This window comes from Zeugodacus cucurbitae, chromosome 5 (assembly GCF_028554725.1).
Source record: "Zeugodacus cucurbitae isolate PBARC_wt_2022May chromosome 5, idZeuCucr1.2, whole genome shotgun sequence".
In the NCBI taxonomy this organism is placed as follows: domain Eukaryota; kingdom Metazoa; phylum Arthropoda; class Insecta; order Diptera; family Tephritidae; genus Zeugodacus; species Zeugodacus cucurbitae.
This window is the reverse complement of record NC_071670.1, coordinates 53,284,573-53,307,845: the sequence shown is the minus strand read 5'-3', so window position 1 is coordinate 53,307,845 and position 23,273 is coordinate 53,284,573. Positions and strand designations below refer to the sequence as shown.

Sequence of the window (23,273 nt, the reverse complement as noted above, 5' to 3'; positions counted from 1 at the left end):
GATGGCCATGCAAAAGAAATCGAGTTCCATACATAATGGCATCAAATGTACTTTCACAGGAATAAAGAATCTCTTATTGAAAAAACCCCTTTATATATACATTTACTGCTATTGTAATTGAATAGTTGCTCAGTGATTATATTTCCACAGCTTCAGTTTCATGTAAAATACCATAAAAATATTCATGGCACGTGCATCTATGCGTCAGAAGCAGAAACATTAAGGCAAAGCGTTCGAAGTGCGGCCAGTTAATGCTATTTCAAATGGGTTTGTAATCGATGTAATGAGGTGATTAAACGATTATATGGACGTAATCAATTCAACTACAATATAATATGTGTCTAAACACAAATATGCATGTAAGTATATAAATATTATACTTTCACAGCGAAATTCCGCTCCGGAGCTACTCTAGAGAAGAGGCACGCTTCTAACAGCAAAGTAACGTTAAATAAGTCGGTGTATTTTATGAGAAAGGCGTGAAAAATCACGTGATTTAGTAGTGTTTTAAAAACACGATTTTTTCGCGCGCAAATATTCATTGTATTAGAGTAAGTATACTCATACATATTTAAATTTGGTTGTTGATAAGAAGTTTTTAAATAAATTACGTTTGGTTTTAACATGTGTCACTAATAGCTTCGTGGAATAATATAATAAAATGCTTATGCTACTCGTAATACTTAAAAAACAAATTAATAAAACTTCGTCGCAATGCATTTTTCTAAAAAATATATATATACTCGTAATATCATCTGCACAATTCATTTTTAAACTAAAACTGCTTGAGATGAACGAAGTAGAAATTGAGTAGAATTAATATTGAGTAAAATCAAAATCTGAAATTCTACTGTATTGATATAATATCATTGTACATAAATATAAGCGAAAGCTAGAAAATTATTGACCTGATTTTGCCAAATTTTCGGCACTATTCGAAGAAAAAGATTCCCTCTGAACTAAATTAGCCACAAGTTTGTGGTCCTCAAATTCGTTATATGGGTCTTTGGAAAGTTATATTCCGATGTCGGCGATTTTTGAACAGTCTATGTCGGATGGGACCATGTGTAGAAGTTCACGCAAGTGAGGAAAGTTTTTGATTGTCATTCACTTGGGAGTGGCCAGAAACGATTCTTCTCCACATGGTCCAAGCAGCTCACGACTTCCGGTTTTAGACCAAGTATCCTCTGGGTAGCCAACAGACATCCGTTTGAAGGCGAGCTAAAGTGAGAAGGCGAAGCCCGCTTATGCGGTTGTACGTAGGGTTTGGGACCCACCACATAAAAACACCCCCCAATGAAAAATCTACGAAAGCCTCGGATGAGACACCCCCCTTTTGATGACGACCCCTGCAAACGTTTTAAGGATAATGATATAAGGGCATGCACCTGGAATGTCCGGACCCTTAATTGGGAAGGTGCCTCTGCCCAGCTGGTTGATGTCCTCATACGACTCAAGGCTGACATCACCGCCATCCAAGAAGTGCGATGGACGGGACAAGGACGGAAGAAGGTGGGTCCTTGTGACATCTACTACAGCGGCCATATAAAGGAGCGCAAATTTGGTGTTGGATTTGTGGTGGGAGAGAGACTCCGTCGCAGAGTCCTGGCATTCACTCCGGTGGATGAACGTCTTGCCACAATCCGCATCAAAGCGAGGTTCTTCAACATATCGCTGATTTGCGCCCACGCCCCAACGGAAGAGAAGGACGATGTGACCAAAGATGATTTCTATGAGCGCCTAGAACGCACCTATGAGCGCTGCCCCCGCCACGATGTAAAAGTCGTGCTTGGCGATTTTAACGCCAGGGTGGGTAAAGAAGGTGTCTTTGGCATAACAGTCGGAAAATTCAGCCTCCATGACGAAACATCGCCAAACGGCCTGAGGCTGATCGACTTCGCTGGCGCCCGAAATATGGTCGTCTGTAGTACCAGATTCCAGCATAAGAAAATACATCAAGCTACTTGGCTGTCTCCTGATCGAAACACGCGGAACCAAATCGATCACGTTGTGATAGACGGAAGACGTCTCCTGTGTGTTAGACGTGCGTACGCTCCGAGGACCAAATATAGACTCGGACCATTATCTGGTCGCAGCGAAGATACGCACCCGCCTCTGTGCAGCAAAGAACGCCCGTCAACAAACACAAGGAAGGTTCGACGTCGAAAAGCTGCAATCGCAACAGACAGCCACGAAATACTCTACTCGACTTGCACTCCTGCTCTCTGAGAGCACTCATCAGCATCTCGGTATAAGGGAACTGTGGAACGGCATCTCAAACTCACTGCGTACCGCTGCAGCCGAAACAATTGGTTTTCGGCAACGACAAAAAACAAGCTGGTACGATGAGGAGTGCCGTCTCGCAGCGGAGAGAAAACAGACTGCCTACCTCGCAACGTTGCAAACGACCACAACACGTGTGGGATGGGATAGATACCGAGAGCTGAAGAGGGAAGCGAGACGCATCTGCAGACAAAAAAAGAAAGAGGCCGAAATGCGTGAGTACGAAGAGCTTGAGAAGCTGGCAGACAGAGGGAATGCTCGAAAATTTTATGAAAAAATGAAGCGACTTAACGAAGGTTTCAAGACCGGAGCATCCTCATGTACAGACCAAGGTGGTAATCTGGTAACCGATGTCCAAGGCATACTGGGATTATGGAGGGAACACTTCTCCGACCTGCTGAATGGCAGTGAGAGTACAACACCAGGAGATGGCGAACCCGATCCCCCAATCGATGACGATGGAACAGATGTTCCATTACCCGACCGTGAAGAAATTCGAATAGCAATTACCCGCTTGAAGAACAACAAAGCAGCGGGGGCCGATAGATTACCGGCAGAACTATTCAAATACGGCGTCGAAGAACTGATAAGGTGCATGCATCAGCTTCTTTGCAAAATATGGTCGGAAGAAAGCATGCCTGACGATTGGAATCTCAGTGTGCTCTGCCCAATCCATAAAAAGGGAGATCCCACAATCTGCACCAATTACCGTGGGATCAGCCTCCTAAATATCGCATACAAGGTTCTATCGAGCGTACTGTGTGAAAGACTAAAGCCCACCGTCAACGAACTGATTGGACCTTATCAGTGTGGCTTTAGACCTGGAAAATCGACAACTGACCAGATATTCACCATGCGCCAAATCTTGGAGAAGACCCGTGAAAAGAGGATCGACTCACACCACCTTTTTGTCGATTTTAAAACAGCTTTCGACAGCACGAAAAGGAGCTGCCTTTATGCCGCGATGTCTGAATTTGGTATCCCCGCAAAACTAATACGGCTGTGTAAATTGACGTTGAGCAACACCAAAAGCTCCGTCATGATTGGGAAGGACCTCTCCGAGCCGTTCGATACCAAACGAGGTTTCAGACAAGATGACTCACTATCGTGCGACTTCTTTAACCTGATGCTGGAAAAAATTATAAGAGCAGCAGAGCTAAACAGAGAGGGTACCATCTTCTACAAGAGTGTACAGCTCCTGGCGTACGCCGATGATATTGATATCATCGGAAGCAACAACCGCGCCGTTTGTTCTGCTTTTTCCCGCATGGATAAGGAGGCGAAGCGAATGGGTCTGGAGGTGAATGAGGACAAGACGAAATATCTCCTGTCATCAAGCAAACAGTCGGCGCATTCGCGTCTTGGCTCCCACGTCACTGTTGACAGTCATAACTTCGAGGTCGTAGATAATTTCGTATACCTGGGAACCAGCATCAACAACACGAACAATGTCAGCCTCGAAATCCAGCGCAGAATAACTCTTGCCAACAGGTGCTACTTTGGACTGAGTAGGCAATTGAACAGTAAAGTCCTCTCTCGACGAACCAAAATCAAGCTCTACAAGTCGCTTATCATTCCCGTCCTGCTCTACGGTGCAGAAGCTTGGACGATGTCAACATCAGATGAGACGACACTTGGAGTTTTCGAGAGGAAAATTTTGCGCAAGATTTATGGTCCTAAGAACATTGGCAACGGCGAATACCGCAGACGATGGAACGATGAGCTGTACGAGTTATACGACGACATTGACATAGTTCAGCGAATAAAAAGACAGTGGCTACGCTGGCTAGGTCATGTTGTCCGAATGGACGAAAACACTCCAGCCCTGAAAGTGTTCGATGCAGTACCCGCCGGAGGAAGCCGAGGAAGGGGAAGGCCTCCACTCCGTTGGAGGGACCAGGTGGAGAGCGACCTGGTTACACTTGGGATCTCCAACCGGCGCCGAACTGCGAAGGAGAGAGAGAGATGGCGCACTATCGTCGATTCGGCTATAACCGGCTAAACGGTTGCAACGCCAATCACACACTATGTCACACTAGAAATGCTGCATTTGTGAAAAGTTTCTTTATCTTCACTGACGCTTAATTTATATATTGTAAGGTAAACGAATCAGATGGACTTCAAAATTGAGAAAATATTTCGTATCAAATTTCGTTGAAATTGGTCGAGTAGTTGCTGAGCTATGGTTTTTGACCCATAAGTAGGCGAGGTCACGCTCATTTTTTATACCAATATACAAATATACAATCTTTACCATGACAAGCACTTTTAGCAGTTTTAAGCATAACCTATAAACGGGTAGTAGGCGTGGTTATAATCTGATTTCATCTATTTTCATGCTGGATAATGAAGTACCTAAAATAATAGAATCCAGAAAGTTTGGTTGATATAGCCGTAGTTGTGTTTTAGTTATATAGAGCCACGCCCACTTTCTCAAAAACAAAAAAAAACTCAACCAAATACACCCATCTCTAATATGATGCTATGTACGAAATTTTATTTATGGCTTAGTTATAGCTCTTTCTTATCGTCATTTTGTCGGCGTGACAATGGACCGATTTCGCTCATTGCACTTTTACTGAGTTATTTTAATTTGTATCAGAATACAATTTTATAAAATTTTCTAGTTCATAACCTACAACAACTATAATTATACTCACCCACATCCAGTTCACACTCATTTGTGCTTTTATCATCCAAAATAAATTTGAATATAGACTTTTGAGCTGATGCGTTACGTATCAAAAGGATTATGGCGTCGCTGTCGATGTTCTGAAATTGTAGAAATTGTAGAAATTTAAATATATATTATACTCAAATAGATACATATGTACTACAAGGAACTGCAAGAGTAGAATGCAATTCGCTAGAATCCAAAAGCATTTTAAATTCACCTTAAACGGAGTGTCCGTCAGTAGTGATAGACGCATAAATCTAAAGAAGAACACCTGTGACTTACATACCAAAAACTAGTGTCAACTTTGGAGAAAATCTTAGGGAAATTGTAACTCGTCTAACACAGTGTACACGATTGACAAGCGTAACAAATATTTGGCGGCGCTTGTGCCACGTAACGGCCGGTGTATGTAGACCGCCGACGCGCACGCGCAATTGTCAACCCGGCTTAATTAAATCAATCAAACGTAGACACAAGTATGTGTGTATGTATGTAAATGAGACATCGGCGATAGCAGATTTGCGTGAAAAAGCAAATCAAATACACTATGTTGGCACTTTGACGCAGAGCTAAATTGTAAACGTATTGTATTTGGGGAACGTGAGAATTCGCAAGGCTTCACGTAAAAACCGATTTCATGGATCTCACAAATGCTACTGTGCAAACGGCAACAAAGGCGACAGCACAATAACAAACCAATAAAACAGCAAATAACTAGTAATATAAATAAAGTCATTACAATTCTTGTTATTCGCTATTAGTTTGTGGCTTTTAGCTATAGCTAGCATAAGTAGAGTCTAGTATATAAGCTTGTCATACTAGTAAGGCGCAGACGAGTTACGTACACTTCGCGTCACAAGAAGATATTTTATTAATCGTTTGGCATTCGTGTCGACGAAGAATATCGTTAGATTGCGTATAACTTGATATCGCTTACTAAACTTTTGAATTTTGACAAACCATCCATCTTTATCTAATGACGATTTCTAAAGAATTTTTTCATAACTGGAGATTACATTCATTGTTGGTATTGTCATAAAGTTCTTAAGATCCATCTTTCTACATCTTTCTTGAGAAGATCTTTCTTTAGAAACCACTTGAAATATTGCCTAAAGTGTAACATTCGGTGGATTTTAACGGTGGCATTGTTTTCAGCTGCTGATGGAACAGGAACGGACAATTGTGATGAGTAAGCCTAAACTATTTAATCATTCTAAATAATAATCGGAGATATTCAGTCGTATGCTCTTTTACTATAAATCAGACTTGACAGACCTTTCACACAATCTAGAAAGGTATCGGATTTCGTTTCACACTACCATTCTGCAAAACTTGGGTTCGAAACCCCAAAAAACCGTTGCGGACAACGAAAAGATTATAACGGACGCTCCTCCAAGAGTTACTGCTGTCGTTAAAAACTGCTCATAACATATGTAAAGGGGTTTTCAATAAGAACGCTACAAAACGGTTTGCGATATCAATGAGATTCTTTATTTCTGTAAAAGTCATTCGATGCCATTATGTATGGAACTCGATTTATTTTGCATGGCCATCACATGCAGAAGTCCAGACGTTGAACACAATTTTCGACGGTTTTCAAGTGTAAATCGGCCGATACTGTTGCAATTTCACATTCGATATTCGTATGAAGTTCACCAATCATCGCTGGCTTGTTCGCATAGACCATAGATTTAACGTAGCACCACAGGTAATAGTCTAACGGCGTCAAATCGCACGACTGAGGCTTCCAATTGACTGGGCCATTTTGTGAGTCCTGTTGGAACCATATATTGTCCGAGTCCATATCATCTAATTCGAGCCAAAAATAGTCAGTCATCATTGAGCGGTAGCGATTTCCATTGACAGTTACGTGTCGGTCTTAATCATCATGGAAGGAGTACGGTGGCGGCCCATAAACCGCATTAAACTGTAATTTTTTCAGGATGCAATGGTGACTCATGGAGTGCGTGTGGATTGCTGCCTGCCAAATAACCCATATTTTGCTTATAGATAAAGCCATTCATCCAGAAGTGAGCCGACCATAATTGGACTCTTAAAGTTGAGACCACTGACGGTAATAAATTTTCATAATTTCGACTCGTTGTTGGATCGTATATGATCATATATTCCATGAAGAAACGGCAAACCTTATTGAAGAGAAATGAAATGTCAAAATCGGTCTACTTTTGTAGCGTCCTATTGAAAAACCCTTTTTATCAGCTGTTCGCAGACAGCTGTGCAGTTTATGACTTAGCGAATAGCTCTTAAATTTCAGCATGTTGAAATCCCTCCAAACACTTTGAGCCCTCAGTTATCACCTATTCTGAAAAATATACAGAGTATGTAACAAAAAGAAATCGTGGAATTCTGCTAAGATCTCTCAGTAACTCTGTAATTCCTTGCGTGGTGAGAAAAGTAATTTCTCATTCTACTGACCGTTAGTGTAGCGTGCAACCTGAAACTATTTAAAGGTGGAAAAAACAAACATGTCTGTATGTATTATTTGCATTTTTTGCTTTCAAGTGCACCGCTGTAAGCGTGTGTGTATATGTCTTGTTGTTGGCTATATATAGTACATATATTCCTTATTATGTTTTTTACTCTTAATTCTGTTCAACCAAATACTCCGCTTTCGGTTGTCGGTCAGTGTATTGTTGACTTAATGTGCAAACAATACTGAGAATATCACATACCACAAGCGTACATGCATACCAACGGTATATGCATTGGAGATGTGCAATGCATAAGCAACAATGCTTGCAACAAATTGCCAATGGTTACACACACAGTGGAGGACGTTCAATGCCCACTCAACTGTCCAACTCGGCCAGCACTCACCTCTGGATATGTGTGTGTGTATGAATGTATAAGCACTTGTCGTCATGGCCGGTTCAATGCTGTATATGGGCCTAAGCGATCTGCTAAGAAGTTTTAACTCACGACAGTTATCAGAACTTAAAGGATTTGTACTCAGAAGACTTCTTAGGCAGTTAGTGGACCGCTATATCATTTTCGGATGTTGGCAAATACTAGATAACTAAATTTGTATATCTAATTGATGCTCGAGAATGTATCGAAGACCGACATGGATTCGGTGAAACTTGAAACCCACCGAATCGAGGGTAATATATTTGGAACAATGTGGAGACCATTATTATTCTTGCTCCAGTTAGTATTAGAATTCGTTATTTAAAAACCAACGTCGTGGTCTCTGAAGCTTTTGTTGATTTGCTGCTTGAAGCTTAAAGCTCTCAAAAAGTTTAGAATATGAAAAATAATTTTTTGGAGTTTTTACTAACCTTTGCCTGGAACCTTGACGTCCCTTTTTCCGTATTTTGTTTTTTTTTTTTTTATAGCCTAATGTATGCAAATGTGGCGTAGATCTAAAGTAGTACTCCAAGCACAGAATTTAAGGAAAATGGTTCAAAAAGCTTATTATGATTTGGGATTGTATTGAAGTTCGTGAAGTGGCCGATACACTTTTAAATATGATTAAGTCAAATGACTAGGCACTCTATAATGCTCATACAATCTTTGCAAGTTAATTCTTCGAATTAGATTCCCACAATAGTCTGGTCTCCATAAACGATCTGGATTTTTAGATGAACAAGGGCTGCCAATTTGACAATATTCCACAACATTATTTGGGAATGTTCTCTCTGTTCGCTATAACAACAACAACTGCCTAATTTAACGCTAAATACTCTGAACCATTGTAAAATATATATTTTCTTTTGTTGGCAGGCGGCCAGTTACCCAACCTGTGTGATGTTTGATACGTTCCTGCTTTTATGCAGTGCATAGTATGCACTTGCAGAGCTTGTCTCGTGTGTACTTGCTGCGCCACGCCACCACTCTCTACATAATATCAGTACATAGTATGGGGATTTTTCATGGATTGTTGTTTTTGTTATGTTAGTTAATGTTTTTGTTTTGAAAGTTGACATTGTGCCAACATCGGTTGTTGCTAAATCAGTTGCTACTTCGCTTGACGGATTGCTGTTGAACAACAATCAGTCGTGTAGACATTACATTCGCATGAATTGGGAGTATTAAACTTATTGTTGTTAATTTTATACATATGTATGTATGTATCTATACTCGTATGTAGATGTCAATATGCTTCGTTTATACTTACGATAAGTTTGATTTTCTCGATGTCTCTAATATCATCATAATAATCTCTATTCAATGATCGTTGAGAATAATTGAGGTTTTTGTATCCATGGTGGACTAAAACAAATGCGGCATCATCACCGCTCCCCATTTGTATGCGATCCGGCGATGTTAAGTCTCGTGCAGCTAAAAGCAAATATTATGTTGGAAATAATTCAATTTAAATTTAATTAATTTAAAATAATTTAATTTCAACTGAAATTATAAGAGCCAATTTGCCTAGTTGAAATATTAAATTATTTAATGTAGAGGATTCCATACAAAGATAATGCGTATATACGCACAACGGTACTTTTACGTTAGTACAATCTCAAAAGTTCTAAAATTGTTATGGGGATATTCGAAATTCTAAGGAAAGTATTCTATAAAAATGCCACGATAATGCCGGTATATACAATAATTTTCAGTTTATCAGTTCTAAGAATATGCATAGAATGAAAATATTAAAAACTAAATATTAATAATTAATATAGATAAGGAGGAGAATGCCACCCAAAATATTGTATAATTATTTGGGTGGTAGATGATTATATACAATATATATACATATATATATATATATATATATATATATTTTAATCGAAAAATAACAGCGATAATTTATAATTTATGTTTCTAGGAATTTTAATGCATAAATAATTGTTGGAGGCCAATAATCAGCACACTGATTTTTAAATAGAATTTTAAAGAGATAATCATTTCAATTTTAATGCGGTAGGTAAAACGTTATTATACTCTCGCAACAAAGTTGCTAAAGAGAGTATTATAGTTTTGTTCACATAACGGTTGTTTGTAACAACCAAAACTAAACGACTGTAAAAATTAAGATATCTTGATGAAACTTGGCTCACTTGTTTCTTGGCACCATAGGAAGGTTGCTTTCGAAGCAAAATCGGACCACTTTACAATATACATATTGGTCTACAACTTTGCTTCCGCCGTTTTCCAATAGATGTCTCTAGGGTCAAGCACTGGTCGATTAAATCGATTAAATCGTTTTATATCGATCTTGGGCATTTGTGTCAACATTAACCCAACAAAATACTTGTAGAGATCTGTTTGCAACCCAAACTTATTCTCAACTGAAAAAATGTCACTTTTTGAGCCGTATTCTCGACATTTGCGGGAAATTTTGCTTTCCTTTTTTAATTCCAAGAAAAGTGCGGCTGATACGTACGGTGAGGCTGTCCTAAGTGAAAGAACATGTCGGGAATGGTTTCAACGTTTTAAGAATGGTGATTATGAAGTCGAAGACCGGCATGGTGGTGAAAGGGAGAAGATTTTTGAAGATGCTGAATTGGAAGCATTACTCGACCAAAATGCGTTCCAAACCGAAGAGGAATTGGCCGAATCGTTGCAATTGACACAGTAAGCCGTATCAAAACGCCTCAAAGCCATGGGGATGATCCCGAAACAAAGAAACTGGGTTCCTTACGACTTGAAACCAAGAGATGTCGAACGGCGTTTCTTTGCCTGTGAACAGCTGCTTCAAAGGCACAACCGAAAGGGATTTTTACATCGCATTGTAACTGACGACGACGAACATTCACGGCGCCAAGGTCATGCTCTGCATTTGGTGGGACCAGCTGGGAGTGATATATTATGAGCTGCTAAAGCCAAGTGAACCCATCACAGGAGATCGATACCGAACGCAATTGATGCATTCTCCTCGGTGCTTCTAACCTAATATTAGAGTTTCCAACATTCAATGGAATTTTTACCATATATATGACGAATATGTGGGTCAAATTGTGTATTATATAATATTAAATAAATAAATTGCGAGAGTATAAAATGTTCGGTCACAACCGAACTTAGCCCTTCCTGACTTTTTTTTTTTTGTACATCAAGCTTTTTCGCTGGAAATTTTCTAAATAAGTAAGTTTTTTTTAATCTAAAAATTATTAAAGCTTCTTACCAATTGTTAAAATTGTTTCACTCAAAATATGCTCTCCTCTCATGCATCGGTAGGTAGCATCATGTATAACATTTCTTAAGAACAGCACTGCATTATGTTTCAAATCCTGGAATTGTTAAGCAAATTAGTTTATTAACTAGTATTAACTACAAAACAGCTGTCTTGAAAAGATTACCGACTTACCTCATCTGTAACATTTAGCGGATGACTTGTTTTATTTTTGAATACTTCGTGAAACGTGATCTCATACGGTCGATCCGTTTTACACACTATAACTGCATTACCGTTGTATCCCACTCGAATGCTGCGTCTTGGATACTCTGCAAAATAAATAGAAGTGTTATGACAGAGATACTCGGATGATTTTTTATAAAATACAAATATACATATCAATTGTGTGTTCGAACACATTTGGAATTTTTACTATGAAGATTTTTAGTTTGAAAAAGGTCCACGGATTTGAAGACCCAAGACAATCAATAAAATTACAAATAATAACTACACAGGGTTGAAGATATAAATAGAATATATCCTTCTTATAGATAAAACCAGTTTTCATCTCAGAAATCAAGTTGAAGTTATGAAAGAACTTCGCACTCCACTTCTCAAGTTTAATTAAATTTGTCCATACGTGAAAAGAAATGTCTACTTTATTCCAAATCTTTCCACCAAAATTATTCGCTTTTATATCAGAGACTTGAACTCGTATTTAAAACAGCTTCTTGAGCGTTTCACAGCTAAATCCAACGCACAATTATCACAACAACTACAATATACTTAACCACAATTCTTATCTCTATTTATTTTTATATTTATATATTTCCGCACGACTACTATGTAAAGGGTGATTTTTTAAGAGCTTGATAACTTTTTAAAAAAAAAAAACGCATAAAATTCAAAATCTCATCGGTTCTTTATTTGAAACGTTAGATTGGTTCATGACATTTACTTTTTGAAGATAATTTCATTTAAATGTTGACCGCGGCTGCGTCTTAGGTGGTCCATTCGGAAAGTCCAATTTTGGGCAACTTTTTCGAGCATTTCGGCCGGAATAGCCCGAATTTCTTCGGAAATGTTGTCTTCCAAAGCTGGAATAGTTGCTGGCTTATTTCTGTAGACTTTAGACTTGACGTAGCCCCACAAAAAATAGTCTAAAGGCGTTAAATCGCATGATCTTGGTGGCCAACTTACGGGTCCATTTCTTGAGATGAATTGTTCTCCGAAGTTTTCCCTCAAAATGGCCATAGAATCGCGAGCTGTGTGGCATGTAGCGCCATCTTGTTGAAACCACATGTCAACCAAGTTCAGTTCTTCCATTTTTGGCAACAAAAAGTTTGTTAGCATCGAACGATAGCGATCGCCATTCACCGTAACGTTGCGTCCAACAGCATCTTTGAAAAAATACGGTCCAATGATTCCACCAGCGTACAAACCACACCAAACAGTGCATTTTTCGGGATGCATGGGCAGTTCTTGAACGGCTTCTGGTTGCTCTTCACCCCAAATGCGGCAATTTTGCTTATTTACGTAGCCATTCAACCAGAAATGAGCCTCATCGCTGAACAAAATTTGTCGATAAAAAAGCGGATTTTCTGCCAACTTTTCTAGGGCCCATTCACTGAAAATTCGACGTTGTGGCAGATCGTTCGGCTTCAGTTCTTGCACGAGCTGTATTTTATACGGTTTTACACCAAGATCTTTGCGTAAAATCTTCCATGTGGTCGAATAACACAAACCCAATTGCTGCGAACGGCGACGAATCGACATTTCACGGTCTTCAGCCACACTCTCAGAAACAGACGCAATATTCTCTTCTGTACGCACTGTACGCATTCGTGTGGTTGGTTTAATGTCCAATAAAGTAAACTGAGTGCGAAACTTGGTCACAATCGCATTAATTGTTTGCTCACTTGGTCGATTATGTAGACCATAAATCGGACGTAAAGCGCGAAACACATTTCGAACCGAACACTGATTTTGGTAATAAAATTCAATGATTTGCAAGCGTTGCTCGTTAGTAAGTCTATTCATGATGAAATGTCAAAGCATACTGAGCATCTTTCTCTTTGACACCATGTCTGAAATCCCACGTGATCTGTCAAATACTAATGCATGAAAATCCTAACCTCAAAAAAATCACCCGTTACTATTTCCCAACAAACTAATCAACATTTGGACGATTGTTCGCATTCGAATCGACTGTAAGTCGTGTTGAAAAGTTTTTAGCATTGATATTTAACCGCGAAATAAATGAGCAAACGAAAGTATGCTCAAAATGACTAATTGGAAATTTTTGACTACAACACACAAAAAATACAAAAATTAAAGCAAAACAAGAATCCTACTCTTTAGGGCACTTCTTTCAATCCTCAAGGCGACACAAGCAACGCATACTATACAGACTTCTCCGATTAGTTGCTGGACACGAAAACTTAATTGCGTTTGCAAATGTTGACTGGGAACATACTATAAGTAATTATATATGTATATATGTACATAAACGCCAAGCAACCACAAATGATTTCTCATTTCCTTTTAGCAAAATTAGCCACATCCAGAGTATCAATAACATCAGTTCATAAAAACCATTAAGTGATTAACAACACAAGTTCGACTATGTATGCTCACTTAAGTAGATATGTACATATACAGTGGAGCTTCTCCTCCATACGATATAGAGGGATTCTTTTAAAAGTGTGCCTCGATAGTAAAATTTTAAATTTTGTATTATCTCCTGGTCGAAAAGTTCGATTTATGGAAAGAGATTTGTATGAAATTTGACTTCTATTGCCAATTCAAGAGTTCGAGTTATCGAGAACTTCGAATTAAGGAAGTTTGAGTTATGGAAGGAAATTTGTATGAAGTTTTATTTCTAAACACTATTGCCAATTCAAAAGTTCGAGTTATGGAGATCTTCGAGTTATAGACGTTCGAGTTATGGAAGTTCCACTGTATATATGTACATAAAGGGTGCTATATAAAGGGTTTTTCAATAAGAGCGCTACAAAACGCATTGGGATGTCAATGAAATTATTTATTCCTGTGAAAGTACATTCAATGTCATTATGTGTAGAACTCGATTTCTATTGTATGGTTACCATGGGAACGCTTGCCAATTTTCGACGATTTCCAAGCATAAATCGGACGATACTGTTGCAAATTTCACGTTCGATATACGCCGCTGGCATGTTGGCATAGATCATAGACTTGATGTAGACCCACAGGAAATAGTCTAACGGCGTCAAATGACCGAGGCGGCCAGTTGACTGTACTATTTCATGAGATATCACATTCATCAAACTTTATTTTCAATAAAGCGATTGTGACACTTGCTATGTGGCTTGTGGTGCCGCCCTGTTGGAACCACATATTGTCCAAGTCCATATCATCCAATTCGGACCAAAAATATTCCGTTGCCATTGAGCGGTAGCGATTCCCATTCACAGTTTCGTGCCGGTCTTGGTTATCATGGAAGAAGTACGGCCCAATGATGCCGCTGGCCCAAAAACTGCACCAAACTGTAATATTTCGGGATACAATGGTGACTTATGGAGTACGTGTGGATTGCTGCCTGACCATCTTGCTTAATGACGAAGTCATTCAGCCAGAAATGAGCCTCATCGCTGAAGATGATTTTTCATGAACAGACGACGATTCTGATGGTCAAGCGGGTTCAGTTCTTGCGTCAATTTGATCTTGCAAGGATGTAGGCCAAGCACTTTTCACAAAATCCGACACAACGACGTCACAGGGATGTCCAACGATTGAGAACGACGTGTCAGAGACTGATTTGGGTGTTCCTCAATTGATGCGCTAGCGGCAGCAATTTTCCCGACACTACGGGCATTTCTGGAACGGGAACATTTTGTACTGTGCCTGTGGATTAAAAATTGCCACTAGACGCTCAATTGTTAATCTGACAGGATGATTATGACGTTGACTTAAAGTTGAGGTCTACTAGGTCCTATAGCTCCCATAGAACAGTAATTGGCATTATATGGCAATGATGCGCAAAAATACTTCTCATGGTCATAGTTGGAGCGTCAAAACTTTCAGTAAGGTTTTGTAAAGAAATTAAAGAAAGCGATACACAAGCTGAACATGATTTGTCGTTATAGTTTCCCCCATCCAACTCCCACATTCAACCTATAAGAATAATATCATATAAACAAATCATGTAGGAAAAAAGTAAATTATCAAACAATTTAATACAACCTTAAGACTCTGGTAAAGACAATGTAAAATAAAGCTAACGGGGGATCGCGGGGGAACACAACAAAAACTTTATGTAAACACATTGAAGACGCAGAAAAAAGGTTCAAAAAATAGGTGATATAAAACACTAATTTCACAAAAAATACAAATCATGTTAGTCTTAATTAATTTCACAAGTTAAAATAAATACCTTTAGCTTCAAAAGCCATTAAAAATAATCTTGATTCGTTAACCTGAACAATTTCCAGAACAATTGGAAGTGCGTTGTTGCTGCGAATTTAAAAAAAAATGTCTGATGTGCTTTAAAAAAATACAGGTATTCATGCGTTTAACTCCATTTTTAGAAAGTACCGTTAGATTTTTAGCAAAACCCGGTTTGCAAATAGGAAGTTTGGACAATTTGGAAGACATCTGTATACATTTTGACAAAAAATCCTGAGATGATTTTTTTTAATTTTTGGCCTATGGCGGAACCACTGTGCAATGGTGACTCGCATTGCTGCCTGACCAATAACGCATATTTTGCTTATTGACGAAGCCATTCAGTCAGAAATTAGCCTCATCGCAGAAGATGATTTTTCAAAGAAAATCATTTTAAAGTTTTTGCTCAGCCCAATTCACGAACAGACGACGATTCTGATGCTCTAGTTCTTGCTTAAATTTTATCTTGTAAGGATGTAGGCCAAGATCTTTTTGCAACGATTGAGAACGATGTGAGAGAGACTGATTTGGGTCTTCCTCAACTGATGCGCTAGCGGCAGTATTTTTGTATTTTAAGCGAAATAATAAAATATAAAAAAAATATAAAATGAAAACCAAGGCCTACCTTAACATTTTGAATAAAATTTTGTATTTTAAAAAATAAATCTCTGTTTTTTTAATTCTTAACTATTGGACTAGAATGTTTAAATAAGAATAATTTGTTCTCAAGACACATATGTATGTATGTATTTAGACTTCCCAGTTAATAATTTTTCTTCCGGTAATTGTGCGGCCAAAGCCAGCAGCTATTTAAGAAGTCCGACAATCGTTGAGTCTCTTCTTTCCCAAGCGTTAACGAATGGTACTGCTGAGTAAACAGTAAATATACATACATGTAAACACACATATATATTTTTATTACTTCAATATTTTCGGAGAATACTTTACGATGCTACAATAACTGCACACACATTTGAGTTCTATGGAATACAATTAACACTTAATGTGTAAAGTATTTAAAAATCCACACGAAACACCACCACATGTCTTTATGTTCCAGTCTGGACATATCCACACATCTGTGTGTGTATGCACTTGTACTGCCTTAGAAAAGTGACAGGTGCGGTGCGCCAAAGCAGCACGACTGAATGAAATACAAAACCAAAACCTGAAAACTCGAATTATTACAATGAATTTCGACGACGTTGCATACGTACATACATATACAGGTAGGTTCCTGAGAAGATACCCCGCAGGAAATTATAAATTATGCAGTCCAATAACAATGTACGAAAATACGGTTGAACTTCTCCAGCTCGAATCCGCATAATCCAAAAAAAAAACTAAGAGTTAGAGAGACTTCCGAGTTACAGAAAGTATAAACAAAGAATGTTTTGTATGAAATTTTACTTCTTTTGCCAATTCAAGAGCTCGAGTTATGGAGAACTTCGAGTTATAGACGTTCGAGTTATGAAAGTTCAACTGTATAATAGTTCAAACGTGAACTGCGTCGCTTCATTATTACACATGGTTACTCTACTTTCGTAAAATTGAGACAGAATATTTCCCAAAGTACTAAAATCATGAAAATTCCAGAAATTTCGGAAGTTTTCGTTTTTAAACAAACAATTTACACATTCGGTGTGGTATGGTGCACAAGCATGAACGATTACCAACAAAGATGATCACTCCTTAGGAGCTTTCGAGAGAAAAGTCCTCCGAAAGATTTAAGGTCGTCCGCTACGCGGGGGCGTAGGAGATTACCGGATTCGTTGGTATGACGAGCTGTATGAGCTCTGCGGCGGCTAAAACCGACACCCGGTTGTAGTGCGAAATTGATGATGATGATTTATACATTCGTCTACAATAATGTTGCCGACTTCAAAATAGGCCCCATTCGTTATTATGCACTTATGTCAAAGCTTCTTCCAATCATCAAAACAAGCAACAAATTGTGAGTTTTTAACAAAATAGAATCGCCAAAATTTTAAAAATCTCATCGAGCCCTAGCGGCTGCTACAGACAAAGTACGCAATGAATACAGCTGAAATTTAAAAATTCCCGTTATTTTTTGAACACACATCGTACCTTAATCAGCAGAAGTAATTATGTACCAACGACTTTTCCTACTGGGTATTAATGATTTAACTGACACACAATCCCTCACAGAAATACACATAAACAGTGGCACACTCCTGAATATGTCCAAGAGCTATTGGATTTCTTTTGAAACAGTAATTTGACATTTGTTACGTTTACTTGCATTCTGAGATTTTTACATACAAACAAACAAACATATTTATAAATACGCTTATATATATTTACGCAAACTAATAAAGTAAATAAACCCCCCAAGTGTAAACAAATCAACACCAATAAAATGACGTTGATAAACGGTATGTGATGTAGAAATTAAAGCATCGTTATGCTTGCATACATATTTTATTGAATGGGAAATTAAGTGTTTGATTAATGGGGGAAAAAACGTTGAAATTGATGTACAAATGGTAATTTATAGCGATCTCGTAAAAGGTCAAGAGCACTTCTGAGTGGGTGCGTACGAGCGTAGCTGTGTGTGTGTGTAGTTGTGAATGAAAGGCCATTGAAATGTATATGTATATATGTGAATGCGATAAATGTAGCATATGAGTGAATTTATATGATAACGGGTAAATATGTACATATGTATTACCACTGTTCTTGTAATTGTAGGAGATTTCGCTAAGGTCATAGATATCAAACACAATAATTGAGAACTTGAACTTTACAATTGGGTTCAGTACACATACTCTACACATATATATATATATATTTGCATACATACTTTATTTACATGCTAAATATGGAATTTCTGAAATCTGTACTAGTATATGGTAGTCAATCTTGCAAAATAGTTTGATACCAATGACATACCGAGTCATTCTGCGAAATCAAGACAACCCTTTTCGGTGTCCCCAATAAAAATTAAATTGCATTTTTCGCCAAACATATGTACAGAAAATTCTCCACCAGACAGTTTAACTCATTTTTAGACATGACTTATGTTAGGGTTATTCACATTATTCAGTTAGATACAAAAAAAAAATTCAAAGCGATTACTTGAGTTAAATGCAGACAGTGAGATCTACATTCTAAAAAAGATCGTCTTCTGAAACCACTAAAGACAAACGACGCTCTAAATAGTTGCAAATAAATGAATTCAGCTTAACAAATTAATTAATAATATAAATTAGCTGTTAGAGCTCACAGAGAACAGCTCAAACTAAGCTTACTGAGTGTATTAATAAATTACATCTTTGACTTAGTCAGCTTAGCCGATTTTAATATAGAAAATAAGAAAGTACTTGGATATTACATGGAGTGGAGGCTCTAATAAAGGGTTTTTCAAAAGACACGCTACAAAAGTAGATCGATAGGGACAGCAAACAACGCTATATTTACGCTGTTTTGACATTTCTCTTCAGTAAGGTTTGCCATTTCATCATGGAAAGATTTACAATCCAACAACGAGTCGCAATTATTAAAATTTACTACCGAAATTCGGAGTCAGTGGCCTCTACTTTAAGAGCGCTACGTCCAATTTTTGATCGTCATAATCGTCCGATCAGAGCAATAATTGAGCGTGTAGTGGAAAATTTTTAATCCACAGGCACAGTACAAAATGTTTCCGTTCCAGTGAGATAAAGAAATGCCTGTAGTGTCGGGAATATTGCTGCCGCTAGCGTATTCATTGAGGAACACCCAAATCAGTCCCTGACACGTCGTTCTCAATCGTTGGGCATCTCTGTGACATCTTTGTGTCGAATTTTGCGAAACGTGCTTGGCCTACATCCTTACAAGATCAAATTGACGCAAGAACTGAACCCGCTTGACCAACAGAATCGTCATCTGTTCATGAAAAATCATCTTCAGCGATAAGTCTCATTTCTGGCTGAATGACTTCGTCAATAAGCAAGATGGTCAGGCAGCAATCCACACGTACTCCATAAGTCACCATTGTATCCCGAATAATACGGTTTGGTGCAGTTTTTGGGCCGGCGGTGTCATTGGGCCGTACTTCTTCCATGTGAATGAGAATCGCTACCGCTCAATGGCAACGGAATATTTTTGGTCCGAATTGGATGATATGGACTTGGACAAATGTGATTCCAACAGAACGGCGCCACGAGCCCGACAGCGAATCTCACAATCAATTTATTGAAAACCAAGTTTGGTGAACGTGTTAGCTCACGAAATGCCCCAGTCAATTGGCCGACTCGGTCATTTGACGCCGTTAGACTATTTCCTTTGGGACTACATCAAGTCTATTATGATCTATGCCAACAAACCAGCGACGATTGATGAACATTGTACGATTATTGAACGTAAAATAGCAGCAGTATCGGCAGATTTATGCTTGAAAACCGTCGAACATTGGGTTCAGCGTCTGGACTTCTGTAAGCGTGTCCGTGGTGGTCATGCAAAAGAAATCAAGTTCCATTCCTTAAATTATTTGAGAAATATTTTCTGCCTGTAAAACCCAACATTGCATAAATATTAACACTTTGTCGTTGCAAATGCAATACTACACTAACAGATCGTGAATATGCCGATTGTGTTTGAGTGACGCGTAAACGAAATGCAGAAAAAGCAGTACGTTTATTTACTCTTCAGCTTTATTTCGCACGTGCCTCTTCGCTCAGCACGAAGTCAATTGGATATAATGTAATGCTTGCGTATTGCAACCGGAATTCCCGCACTTACCTGTAGTTGAAGCGTAAGCGTTCAATGACGTTGTTGCCGCCACCGTTGTCAGCATTGTCGCCACTGTTGTCGCCAACGCTATAGCGGTCGCATCTAACATCGTCGCCGTGGCGATCGTGTGCAGGAGTAAGGTGCCCACGGAGAGTATTGCTATGCGCCAACTGAAAGTAAATGATGGGAAAGAAATTATTGGAATTAGTCGCCAGTTTATGCTACAAATGCAAATAGATATTGGTGTTACACCACCTATAAGTACTGCTAATTGGTTAAACACACACTTAAACAATGGGTAGGTCATGTTGATAAATGTGAAGGTTGCAAGTATGGAAATTGTAATATTTATTTACAATAAAGTGAAATTCTCACTGAATTTATGACAGTGTTCCGAGAATCTCTGGGCAATTAGCTGATTGTATTTGCTTACTTGATTTCTGTCACTTACTTATGGAAAGAGTATGAGTGGAGCAAGTTAAAGGGAGTGATAAAATATATTTTATATTAATGCAACTTTTATTTTTGAATTAAGATTTAAAAGTATTAAGGAATTATAATTTTCGAGTTATTTTTGTAATTTTTTTTATCATTTCGAACATTTTTTCCTCTTCTTACTTTCTTTCTGGTGCGTAGCGATTTTACCTCCTGTACACAAATCTTAATAGAAGAAGAAGAAGAGAATAACACTCGCTAGAAAAAAAGTAAAGTAAAATAAAGAGCAAATCGCCGATCTTGAGATTTTTTTTGAAGCAAAATATAAATTTACCACAAAAATGGTAACGAAAATTTAGAAAAACCCTAGATGATAACAATGTAAAATATTTAGAATTTAATTTAAAAAAAATTCAAAACAAAAACATATTTTTTCTTTCGAATGATTGATACGAAGTACTCAGTATATATGTAGGTATTTTTCGCTTATTCAACATTTTATCGGCATTTTCGGACTTCTGCGCCTAGTTCGAATTGTTTAGACTTAACTCTAGAGTTAACACAATTGTGGCAAACAATTTGGTGTTTAATGGTGACTATATATTATCAAATTTATAAAAATGCCGTAAGTCACATAATTATTGCCAATCTATGGAAATATTCTTGGAAAGTACTTGAAATCCATTGGTGCAAATCAAAACAACCACCGTTTTTTGCTAACTTTATCAAATTTCCATTGAATTTCTGCTTTTTTGTGCGCTTAAATTTTAATACAACAACTTTATAAAACAAACAAGTAAGGAAGGGCTAAATTCGGGTGTAACCGAACATTTTTTACTCTCGCATTTTATTTGTTTCACACAATTCGTTCCATATATTTGACATTAAGATCACTAGAATAACGAAAATAATTATATATGGTATATGAGGGCTAAGGTAATTCCAGAACCGATTTCACTAATTTTTATCACCAAACTACATTATATTCAAGACAATACGTACACTTAATTTTGCTAAAATATCTCACACATTAATCCAGATATACGGTATAGAACCTAAAGGATTTTTGAAAACCTTAATATTAGGTATAGAAGAGCTAGGGAAGTTATGGCCCGATGTCACCTATTTTTGGTATAGGTTAGAAGAAAAATAATTCTTCTGAATCACATTAAATTGTCTGAGAGATTTACCGATAGTTTTGGTAAAAAATTCGACTGAGGACAGAGTTTTTCTTATTTAATATCTGGCCCCTTGAAAATGTATGATCCGATTTCGACAATTTTTATACTCTCGCAAACAAAGTTGGTAAGAGAGTATTATAGTTTTGTTCACATAACGGTTGTTTATAACACCCAAAACTAAACGAGTTAGATATAGGGTTATATACCAAATCGACTTATGGGTCACAAACCCTATCTCCGAAACTACTCGACCAATAACAATGAAATTTGGTTTGTGATATTTTCCTTGGATCCCAATGATATGCTGTGAAAATAGGCCAAATCGCTTCACAACCACGCCTACTTCCTATATACCAGAACTTTGAAGACGATCTGAAGATACCGGTGCAGAACTTTGCATGAATACTGAATTTATAGTGTGGCAGCCCCATTCTAAAAATCGCTGAAATCGGACCATTGGTTTTCAAGGCCCCTATATCGAACATGAGGACCTCGGTGCTTCTAACCTAATATTAGGGTTTCCAACTTTAAATGGACTTTATACCATATATATATGACGAATATATGGATCAAATTGTGTATTATATAATATTAATAAAATTAAATATATAAATCACAACCGAACTTAGCCCTTCCTTACCCTGGTCGAGCCAAACCGGGGATTATCAAAGAAGTGGAATAACAAGTTCTTCCGCGTAGGAGTTCCGGGGAAGTTGTGACCCGATTTTAACCACTTCTGGTATAGAGACACGCTATTAGAAGAAAACGACTCCCTCTGAATTAAATTAAAATATCTGAGAGATTTACCTATATTTTCGTTGAAAAATTACACTTAGACATGAGTTAGAGTTCTTCATCTTCGCTATCAGGGAACTTGAAAAGTTATAGCCCGATCTGGACAATTTTCTCCACAAGCGATACCTCACCTCAAAAACAGCAAAGTTTAATTCGTCTATCTTCGTTGATTCCTAATGTATATATTTTAAAGTGAAGGAATCAGATGGATTTAAAAACTGAATTGTATGGGAAGTAGGCGTTGTTGTTAACCGATTTCGCTCATTTTTCATCCGTGGGTGGGTATCAGGGTGTCAATAAAATATTATATACCAAAGTTCATTGAAATCGGTCGAGTGGTTCTTGAGATATGGTTTTTGACTCCAAAGTGGACGACCGCGCCGACAGACAAACAACCGGATTTCAACTCGTCTCGTCATCCGGATCGTTTATATAATCCTCTACTTCACTCGTTTAGTTTTATGATTTACAAACAACCGTTAGGTGAACAAAACTAGTATACTCTCTTTAACAACTTTGTTGCGAGAGTACAAAATAAAAAAAAAAAATAAAAAAAATTTTACCACAAAAAAATATATATTTAATACGTACATATTTTTGTTATCCACTAATGAATGTTTTAACACCATAATAAAGTATTTGCGCGATATTTGTAAGG

The 23,273-nt window shown here is 37.8% G+C and overlaps 1 protein-coding gene across 2 annotated transcripts in view; it reads right to left on the bottom strand.

Moving 5' to 3' along the window:
• LOC105210526 (uncharacterized) overlaps window positions 1-23,273 on the bottom strand; it is a 61,961-nt gene that overhangs the window by 11,944 nt on the left and 26,744 nt on the right. For both annotated transcript variants that reach the window (XM_054232268.1, XM_054232269.1), the window contains exons 3-7: window positions 20,214-20,374; window positions 11,238-11,374; window positions 11,055-11,160; window positions 9,099-9,262; window positions 4,944-5,055 (exon numbers count right to left, since the gene is read on the bottom strand). In XM_054232268.1, coding sequence (XP_054088243.1) covers window positions 4,944-5,055; window positions 9,099-9,262; window positions 11,055-11,160; window positions 11,238-11,374; window positions 20,214-20,374 — 680 coding nt within the window. The remainder of the gene's footprint in view (window positions 1-4,943; window positions 5,056-9,098; window positions 9,263-11,054; window positions 11,161-11,237; window positions 11,375-20,213; window positions 20,375-23,273) is intronic.